This window comes from Danio rerio, chromosome 1, assembly GCF_052040795.2.
Source record: "Danio rerio strain M-AB ecotype USA chromosome 1, GRCz13ab, whole genome shotgun sequence".
NCBI lineage: Eukaryota > Metazoa > Chordata > Actinopteri > Cypriniformes > Danionidae > Danio > Danio rerio.
The window spans coordinates 42,355,931-42,367,113 of NC_141021.1; the positions used below are offsets into that span (position 1 = coordinate 42,355,931).

Genomic DNA, 11,183 nt, shown 5'->3' on the forward strand with positions numbered 1-11,183 from the left:
GCACCTCCCTGCACACATATAGACAAAGCACTTACATGCTGAAATCAGATCTGCTTCTAAATGATTCATGCACGGAGTCCATTATATGCAGTCATATATTGATGTTTATTATTGGTAGCCAGAATTATTGCTGTACTTATGCATCATCTAGTATAATCTTAGAGAAATGAAGGACGCTCATTCATCTTAATGTAATACATGTTGGTGTAGATTGATACTTGAACACATAAGGCAGTGAATAGCTGAGTCATTATCAGATGCAGGATTCCACTTTACACACTTGTTTTGGTTTGGTTGGCAGGATATTATGTGCACTGTCAGACTTCCTCCACAAATGCAGATAAAGCATTACTGATAGGACAATTAACTTATTAAGATCTTCTCTGTCAATGAAAAAGTTTACACTGAGGTTTATTAAGGGTAAAAATGTCAGCGTAAAAACCTCCCAATATAATAGCATAATTTTTGCATTTTTTATACTTTAGTTGACTTTTGTTTTATCACCAGTATCCTGATAATTTTTTTAAACTCTTGAAATTAAAGTTTATTACATATTGCTATACTGTTTTTATAATTTATTTAAAAAAATCCATATACTTACTAGATTTTATTTGGATAATTAAAATCTTTAATGAGAAATATAATTAATTTGAGGCATTCTATTAATATAATTATATTCTAATAACATAATTTCAGTTCATTTGTCCTGCCGTGTTCATCAGAAGAAAACAGAATGAGTTGTTTTACTCCGCAAGACAAACATGAAAAAATGTGCCAATATTTTAAATGGTTTGAAGTATTTCCACCATGTAATGCTTTATATGTATGATTTTTATAATAATTATTATTTGCTTATTAGTTTACCCTAAGATTAAAATGTGATTTTGTTATTAGAGATCATGTGATGATGAAAATGTGTGTAAATGGACAAACCAGCAGGCTGAGGACATTTTAAAACATCTGAAATGTTGTTTTGGTCATTCTAAAACGCCTAGCCTTAATGATGCAAGCTAAGATTGCATTTCTCAGCGATGCAATGTCAGACACAATGCACTCAATGGAGCTAGTGATGTCACTGTGAGGGGTAGGGTTAGGGTTAGGTGATCCCATTAAAAAGCATCGGATGCAGCTCAGATTGCACTGCACCGAGTCTGCAGCCAGACCCCACTCGTTTCAGTAGTAGTGTTATTATTTTGTTGTTATTTTATCAATTGCCTCCAGAACTGTCAAGAGCATCTGTGCTCTGCATCTTACACAAGTCATTTAATAAATAAAGAAAAGATTGACGCAGCTTCACCTACTGCAGCAAACTATAGGGGATATTAGGCACTGTTGATATTAGGCACCAGTTTACCAGGAAGTGACGATTTTGTTCTCTTTGACTTGTTGGATGGAAACGCTGCTATATTCCTGTCTTTTATATGACACTTCAGTCTATGTGATTTAAGTGAGTAATCTCAAGAAGCTGGAAGGGCATATTTTTATGCTATGCAAAAGACCTTGAATGTCTCAGGACCGTTTCTGTCTATGGAGGATCAGACAGCTCTCAGGTTTCATCTAAAATATCTTCATTTGTGTTTTGAAGAAGAACAAATGTGTCAAGGGTTTGGTAGATGAGAATGAATAATTAATAATAGAATTTTCTCTCTTTTTTGGTGAACTAATCGTTTAAATAGGACAGAAATTAAATATTGTGGATAAGTTCGAATGGGGAAATTTGTTTATCCTGAAGTAAACATTTTAGTACTAAATGCAAAATAGATATATGAATGAGGATGAAATGACTATTGATTGTTTATATATATATATATATATATATATATATATATATATATATATATATAAATTATGTTCATTGGATTTTTACAATAATACTGACAGAAATATCTTCAAAAGACACGCAGAGAAAAATACACAAAACAATGAATTTATTATATATAAAACCTAATATATTTGACTACCCTTAATAAATCCGATGAGAAAAAGGGCTAAAAACACTGCTTATTTTTCAGATAATAATACAGTTAAAATATTGCTTTTAGCGAGATAGAGCAAAGACTAGGTTCCAAATCATACAAATATGGAGTCCAAACTGAAAAAACGTTCTGTTTGTGTGTAAAAAATGGTTAAGATATACCAGGGGAATTAACTCAAAAATGATCTTGTGCCAACCATTAAGTGATGGAGATTTATTACTAATCTAATTAAGTAAAATAATTTTCTAGCAGTAAAGGTTATAATACAAGTTCTTAATAGCTGATGAAAAACTGCGTCCATTAGGTATACCCAAAAAATATACATGTTAAAGACCTTTTCCATTTGACCATTTCCCCTTGCACCAAAACCTTTGCAGTGTTACATGGCCATTAATCAGTATACATTTTAAACACAAAGGCGAATTAGAGTAGTTAAAAAGATGTAGGAGAGATGTGGAGGATATGTATTATTTTGGCTATTGGGTTTTAAATAAACATAAAATTCTATTCTAAATCATATGTTGTTTGCATTAACAGTCAAAATCCATTTTTAAAAAGGTCATGGCTTAAAGAAAAAAAAAGATGGGATGAAACCAAGTAATTTAAATAATGAGCCAATTAAAAACATCTTAAGGCAAGTAAACACATACATGTATAGGTGGTGTGATCTGACAGCTGTGTTATGAGGCCTCCTGTAATGGGACAGTCGAGCACTGACCGCATCACAGAGCAGCTGATTCTCAAGTCAGTCCTTGATGCTGCATTTCAGTGCGCTGCGCGGGACAGAGGAGAGAAGCGCTTTACACTCCGCTTTAAAGCCATGGATCTAACTAACAGCAAATTATCCTCCATTCGAAAGTGTCTTCTGCTAACTTTACTGTTCGTTGGTTCATTTCAGCTGTGCCGAGCAAAGCGAGTATTCAAATGTCCTTCAGGGTGCACTTGTACGACAGATTCAATCATTTGCATCGGTTCTTCTCTCCTCCCGCGGACTATACCGAGTGACATTAACTCTCTGTAAGTCTATAATTATCTTCGCCTCATAATTTTTGAGCAAAATTGCTTATAATTGCACGATATTAAACATGAAATATTGTGATTAACGTTTAAGCCTATAAACGATTTGTTTTCGACGCTGAAACTGTACATTAGCGTAACGTTTAGTATAATTTAATAAATGAAGGAAGTGTTGTTTCTAAAAATTGATTGTTTTTATTTTAGGAGTATTGTTAATTGCAGTTTCCCAGAAATCAATGAGGCAATGTTCTCGCTCATGCCCTCACTGCAGTTGCTGTAAGTGACTGCTGCATCAATTCTATTCAATTTCCTGTTTATCTGCTTTAGAAGACACTAACACTTATGTATATGAGCTACAAGGCGTTCATTGTTGTGTTGGCATGCTTGTGTTACTTCAGTGTGGGTGTTAAGATCATGTTCGTGGCGTTTTCTCTTTCTTAGCCTTCTTAGTTCTAATTCATTTTCTGAAATAAAGGAGGATGCATTCTCAGGGCTTCCTCATCTGGAGTATTTGTAAGTATATGGGCAGCTTTACTCAACTCATGAGCAGAAATATCACCTCTTTATGGTGTTTTTTTTCTGGTTAACATTCTGGCATCCATATTTATCAATATCCCTGCAGACAGACTGGCTGAAATTCTTTGTTGACTTACATTTTTTTTTCTGACCAGATTTATTGAAGGTAACAAGATTGAAGAAATAAATAAGTATGCCTTTAGAGGACTTCGGGATGTTACACATTTGTGAGTATATCATTAAGGGAACTGAATGCACATTTATGTCATTTGTTTGTACGACTATACATTTATAAGACTAGTATGAAATATATTATATATATAGTATGATATATATTAATATAATGTTATTATGATTTTTGTAAAATTGTCACTACATAATATGACATATTGCTGTTGTGTTAAGTATTATTATGTGCATTGTGCTTAAAAATCTTTGAACTTTTCTCTCTGTTCTCACAGATCATTAGCAAACAACAATTTAAAATCATTGCCCAGAGCTCTTTTTTCTGAGCTGCGCTCTTTGATTGAACTGTGAGTTTTTCTGCTGTTTTTTTGTTAACTATTTAAAAATGTGCAAACTTACCAGCCACATTAATACCTTCATCTTATTATTAACATCATCACAACCCCCACTTTAGCTTCACCTTCCTCTTTATTAGCTTAAATTTAGCAAGCTAGCCTACTGGAAATATTCCCCAGATATTTTGGTCCAAATTGATGTTATAGATTTATGCAGTTGCTGCAGTTTTGTCTGTTGCACATCCAGGATCAGAATCTCCCGTTAATCATTTCAAAAGTACTTTATTAGATTGAGAGATCTGTAGGCTGTGGAGGCCGTAAGAGCATAGCAAACTCACTGTCATCTTAAGAAACTTTAAGATGGTTTGAGATTTGCAACCTGGCCATGATGGAGATACTCAAATATAAAGACCTGCTTTGCACAGTAATCTACCGCTAAATACGATGTTCTGCTTGTTTAAGCTATCTAAGACACTGAGAAATGTGTGGAAGTTGCTAAATGACTTAGTAAGCAGACAAAAAGGTATACAATATATGACAAACTGACTTCAAAATGCTAAATTCTGCTTGATGTGGTATGAGTTTAATCGGTCTTCAGTGCTCGAAAAGTTTTTTTCTGGTCCAATCGATTAGTACAGATGAAAACATTGACCATATCATTGTCAGCAGCTGTAATCAGTAAAATACGCAAGATTTGTTAGGTTCACTGCTCTACATCTTGGATGACTGATGATGCATCATGAAAACACACAAAACTGAAGTGATCTGTGGTTTCCATATGCTCAGTTGGTACTAAGTAGGTAAAGGGTCCCAAAGTGTCCCAAGTAAACGTCACATTATTATAACACCACCATCTTGAACTGTTGACACAATGCAGCATGTTGTTTATTTGCCAAATGTTGACCCTAATATCTGAATAAAACATCAGAAATAGCCCAGACAAACCTTTTTCAACATATATCAGGCTGCGTATTTGCTGTTCTCAGCTGACAGCAGTGTCACGGGTGTGTCTTCTGCTGCTGTAGCTCTTCTGCTTCAAGTTTTTTTTCATGTTTTGTGTGTTCAGAGTTGCTCTTATGCAGATCTTGATTGTAATGAGTGGTTATTTGAGTTACTGTTTGCTTACAGTCAACTCAAATGTTTCTCTGACATTATCAAGACATTTCTGAGGCATTTTATACAACAGGGTGAAATATGATTGGCTGATCAGAATTTTTCATTAACGAGCAGTCAAAGAGGTGTAACAAATAAATGGCTGGTGAGTGTATATACCATGCTGAGCCATATGGGAAAAACACAATGAAATAAAAGGAATAGTTCACTTTAAAAATGAAATGACCCCATAAATCCATCTGCCACCAAGGGGTTAGCACATCTTATGAAGAAGACTGATGTGTATATGTAGCTTTTTTTTTTTTTTTTTTTTGCATTTTTAAATTATAAACTTAAATCATTGACTTTTGGCAGCTGTCAATAATGTTCTTGATAATGTCTTTGCTGACCTCTGACTTGATTTATGAGGTAAGATACATTCCTATCAGAATCTTCAGTCAGAGAAGACAAACAAGTATAAATATAAAAGCCAGTAACTAACTGAATGTGGACAATTTCATGTTTCTGATGTCGAATCAGAGGTCAGCCAAGAAGTTGTTGAGAATGTTTGTAATTGATTTGAGTTTCTAATTTAAATTTGAAAAAAAAAAAAAAATACATTAATCTAAAACACAAATTAACCTCATGGGAACTACTTTGAAAGCTTCAAAATATTGCCACTAGCCAACACAACTATACAAGAGGCCGGATACAATGTAAAACTAGACTGTGTTCATCTGAAAGAAGAAAGTCAACGATGGCTTTGGAAAAGATAAGTACATTTTAGGGCAATTTTCATTCTGAGTGAACTATTCTTTTAAATAATGTAGATATGGTCACAGTGCTCAACATAAATAAGTACACCTCTCACAGATCTCTCTTTTGAACTATTATTTTCCATATAGGCTGCTTTACAATATTATATTTGTGCATATACTTCAGATTAATCAATACTAGCTTATCTAACAAAGTAACTCTGAATAAGGGTACAAAAATTAGTACATGCAAATTAATGTTTAGTACTTGCAAATTATTAAATTAAATTAATATATTCATGCACATTAATATGTTATAATTTTAAAAATATGGAAAAATACACAGTTTTGGTGTAAATTTTGTAGTTTGTCGTTTTTCTGCAATATTTTGTCTAAAATTAAATGTTTAATTTCTATTCTTAACAAAGCTCTTATTTTATTGAATTAAAACTGTTTTATTAAAATGCACCAAAAATATGATCTATTGACCATTTCAATGTGGTCATGGCCCATGAACATTTCCTGCTTGCTATCAAACTCTTTCTTAACTATAAAAAGAAGCAAATCAGCTACCATAACATTATTTATCAATATGTGGCTCTTTTTGGATTCTCGGAAGCTATAGAAATTAAAAATGTAAAACAGGAAATATGCTGGGACCATTGTTTTTGTTTACATCTCTCAAAATGGTCTTATGCTATGCCTTGTATGTTGTTCTAATGAATTCTTGCCCAATAAACAGAGACCTGCGAGGAAACATGTTTCACTGTGACTGTGAGTCCATGTGGCTGATGCTGTGGTTGAAGCGATCCAATGCCACAATCTCAGATGTTTACTGTGCCAGCCCATCGGCCATGAAGGGTGTCCTATTAAAGGATGTCCCAGAAAAACACAGCAAGTGTGTCTCCACAGGTAACTATTTCTGTTCCTCCGATATCTCTGATTAGTTTTAGTTGAATCTTGCCCACAAATATCTTGATATGTTGAAAAGAACTGAACTGTTCAGTGAAAAAATGTCTGAATCTTTTCCCTTCAGATTTTGTTCAGCATCAGATATTGAATACTCAGTCAATGTCTGCTGACATCTTTACTCATAAAGATGATATATATGTGGCTATGGCGGTTCCAAATTCAGACAGCTGCATCATCATGGAATGGGATCACATTGAGACAAAATTCAGGCCTTTTGATGACATCACAGGTTTGACTCCATAATCATTTGTCTAAATGATGAACAGGTATAGAAGTTTGTTTCATTCTCTTAATATATTATGTTTCAGGTCGGTCTGCTGTAGGGTGCCGATCTGTTTTAATCAACGAGCAGGCGTTTGTCATTGTCCTCCAGCTCTTCGATGGCTCCCTTGTCTACAAATACGACCAAGCACAGAATAAATTCACCAAGTTTCAGGCAGTTGAAATGCTAAATGTGTCCAAGCCAAATGACATTGAGGTCTTCCAGATTGGAGACGACTGGTTCTTCCTTATAGTGGACAGTTCCAAAGCTGGAATGACCACTCTGTTTAAATGGAACGAAACCGGCTTCTACCCATACCAGTTCCTTCACGAGTGGTTTCGAGACACTGATGCAGAGTTCCTTGATTTAGATGGCAAATCAGTTCTCATACTGGTGAGTCGCTCACAGGTTCCTGTTATTTACCAGTGGAACAAGAGCAGCCAGAAGTTCGTTCTCCTCGATGAGATAGCAAATATGGAGGACATTGTCAGCGTGAAGTCCTTTAGGATTAATGGTGTTCTCCACCTTGCCCTCGCCTGCTACATCGGTGACTCAAAAGTCATGAAGTGGACCGGGAAACACTTTGAAGAAGTGCAGGGCTTCCCTTCACGCGGCGCCACAGTATTACAGCCAGTCAAGTTCAAAGAGCAGCACTATTTGATCCTGAGCAGTGATTATTCTTTCTCCCAGATCTTCAGGTGGGATGAGGAGAACCAGAGTTTCATCAAGTTCAGGGATGTGTATGTTCAGTGGCCACGCTCATTCACAGCTCTGTCCACAGACCAGCGTGATTTTGTGCTAGCCACTAGCTTCAAAGGCAAAACCAAGGTTTTTGAACATATTTTAGTGGATTATAGCAAATAAGGCATATGCTGTTACTTGCTCTATCTGGTCAAATGCTAAACAAAGAACACTGTAAAACCCTGCAGTCCACTTTACCAAATGAAATGTGTGTTGTTTACTCAAAATTGACTGAAAGTTAATTCTACTCTTTTGAAAAGAGTTTTGAACTCAGTGTTGATGAAGGTATTGAGTTAATTAAATACTTCATTACTTTAACTTAAATTGAGTAAGTTCACAGTACTCATATAGATTCTTTTTTTTAAACTCAAATGGTTTGTAGCAATCGGTTTGAGTTGCCTTAACTTATTGGGTTTTACAGTACCCAGTTGGTTTGAGTTCTCTTCATTGATTGAGTTTTACAGTGCTCTAATTGCTTCATTTACTCAAATGGATTAAGTTCACAGTACTCATTAGGATTAGTTTTTGAACTTAAATGGTTTGATGCAATTGGTTTCCTCAAATAGTTTGGGTTACCTTAACTGTTTGGGTTTTACAGTGATTCTATCCTTTAATATAACAATACATGTAACCTTTATATCTATGAATGTAATGTTTTGTCAACAAAAAGGCCGAAACCTTGTGCACAGCACTATCTTCTATCTGTCTTGCAAAAGCTATTTATGCAACTTTTTCTATTAAAGTATAAAAACTAATGCATTGCAGCTTAATTTATTCAGATGTCAACAATACAGGACTGTTTTATTATATCAGGGCCCTTTAAATAGTTCCTTTGTGATATATCAGGTTGACCAAAGGTAGGGACTCAGGCTTTAATCTAAGAAGCTGTGGACTTAAGCTTGTCAGCTTCAAGCTAATTTATCCTAATGAGCTGGTTTGACTTTATGCAAGCATGCCACTGGTGCTGACTAGTGCTATTATTCAGTAGAGACCCTCAGTGTTATTGCCTTTGTCAAATGAAAGCCTTAGAAATGTTTTATTTTAGTATGATTATTTTTTACAGATGATGATTCTTTTGTCAGTTTAATGGCTGAGCAATATACTGAATGTACAATTGAAATTATATTAATGACAATAAATAAAATATCTTATATTGATCTGCTCATTTATTCTTGTGTTGTCATATGCATTTTCAGTCTGTTTAATGGACAATTGCATGTCCTAATGAAAATTAACCATGTTTTACTACATAAAAAGGTTATTCTATACATAAAAAGCAACTGATTATGCAAATCAATTTCCAAAAAATACAAATAATAAACTATTATTGTGCTCTTAATATTTACACAGATTTAATTTAAAAATAATCACATGACAATTGATATTCCAGATGACACTTCATTCCTGATGGTGAGAAACTGCTTATGTTCACAAGGATCGCTTTACCAGCCAGTCAGCAGCATCATTCTTAGTGACAGGGCACTTGCGTTTGATAAATAAAGCAGACCAGAGCAAGTTTACTGAATCAGCAGAAAATGCAAGATGCAAGCATACACACTAAATATCTTTGATGTAAGTAGTATATATATATATATATATATATATATATATATATATATATATATATATATATATATATATATATATATATATGTGTGTGTGTGTGTGTGTGTGTGTGTGTGTGTGTGTGTGTGTGTAATTGTGGCAGATTTATTAGGCTATAGTAAATTTGTAATAACCATTTTTTATCAGCTGTATTAAGGTTTGTATAACCACAATTTTTCTTGAAATATTTTGGTTAAGCTTAGGTTAGTGTAGCAAAACTTATGAGAATTTGTGTTGTGGTTTAGGTACAGCAACAATATGTTTTAGTTTTACTGTAATAAAACAATGCTAATGTTTTAAATATTTAGTATCATATATAAAAATGTTATCTGAATGATATATACAAATGGTTGTGGTTTTATTTTCATTATACATGCTGCTATTAGGTTCAGTCATGATAAATCATAATGTCTCCATATGCTGATGATGTTCAAATGTATCTCCCGGTTGCTTCAGACTCTTCAGGTACACAATCTCTACACAGAGTGTATTGTGTTTGGCAATTCAAACCTTAATGAGCAAATCATCTTACCTTTTCGTCATATTTTAGCCATGTTAAACAATTGGGAGTGAATTTGGACAGCAATTTAAAGTTTGATAAACAGAATAATTCAGTGATCAAGTGGCAGGCTTTTGTGTGTGTGATAAAGCCATGTTTAATGTTTGTACAAGATTTGTCAGATCAAGTTTACAGGGTGTTAACGAATACATTACAGCTAAATGAATTTATAGCAAATTGATATATATATTTTTGACACATAATGTAAAAAGCTACATTACAACTGAATCTCTTATACTTTTATGCATACGGTGCTTTATAAAGTTGACTGATTGTGGAACATGTCTTACATAACTATATAATTATAATAATAATATAATAATAACAATACTATATAATATATATATATATATATATATATATATATATATATATATATATATATATATATATATATATATATATATATATATATATAGTGAACTTTATGCCAATGGAAAAATCTGCGCGTTTAAGGTCTGTTTTCTTTAAAAATCAGTGATCTCCACTGGCTGAGTGATATCCGATATAAAGTGGGCCACAGATCGTACAAGAAGGACAGCATTAAATGACATGTTTCCTGTCGGTGCAATAGCCTAGTGGTTAGCGCGCCGACACATGGTGCAATAGCGCGTCGTGAGTTCGAATCCCGGCTTGAGGACATTTCCCTACCCCAACCCCCCCCCCCCCCCCCCCCCCCCCCCCCCCCTCCCTCCCTCTCTCTACCACTTGTCTTCCTGTCTCAACACTGTCCTATCTAATAAAGGCAAAAAGGCCAAAAAGAAATCTTAAAAAGACATGTTTCCCTGCCATGTCTTTATAATATGAGCATTTATTTTACCCCAGTATATTCAATGGAGCTTCTGCGCTAGCCTGCTGATTCTGACGGGCGAGTGCGAGTGCGAGTAAAAAGCCTTTTGTCTCGTTTTACACTTGAATAACTAAATGAATGCCAAAGCTTATTTAACTGAATGTATTTTAATTACATTACAACATCGATGCTGTAAAAGGAACCGTATAAAATGAAAAAAAAAAAATCACAATAACAGGTCACCGGAAGTTTGTAAGTATGGGAACAACACTAGCTCGGCATATACCCAATTATATTCATCTGTCTCCATATTCTACTGCATCCTAGAATATTACACAGCACCAAAAATGTAAAAATATATATTTAATATATTTAAT

General features: G+C 34.2%; 1 protein-coding gene across 1 annotated transcript; it reads left to right on the forward strand.

The window, feature by feature from the left end:
* Positions 1-2,776: 2,776 nt before the first annotated feature.
* On the forward strand, positions 2,777-7,996 carry lgi2b (leucine-rich repeat LGI family, member 2b). The gene is given in 8 exon segments (NM_001039642.1): positions 2,777-2,993; positions 3,198-3,269; positions 3,435-3,506; positions 3,665-3,736; positions 3,971-4,042; positions 6,620-6,789; positions 6,914-7,078; positions 7,158-7,996. Coding segments are annotated over 8 exon segments (1,638 nt in total). The 5' UTR covers positions 2,777-2,796; the 3' UTR covers positions 7,976-7,996.
* The last annotated feature ends 3,187 nt before the right edge of the window (positions 7,997-11,183 follow it).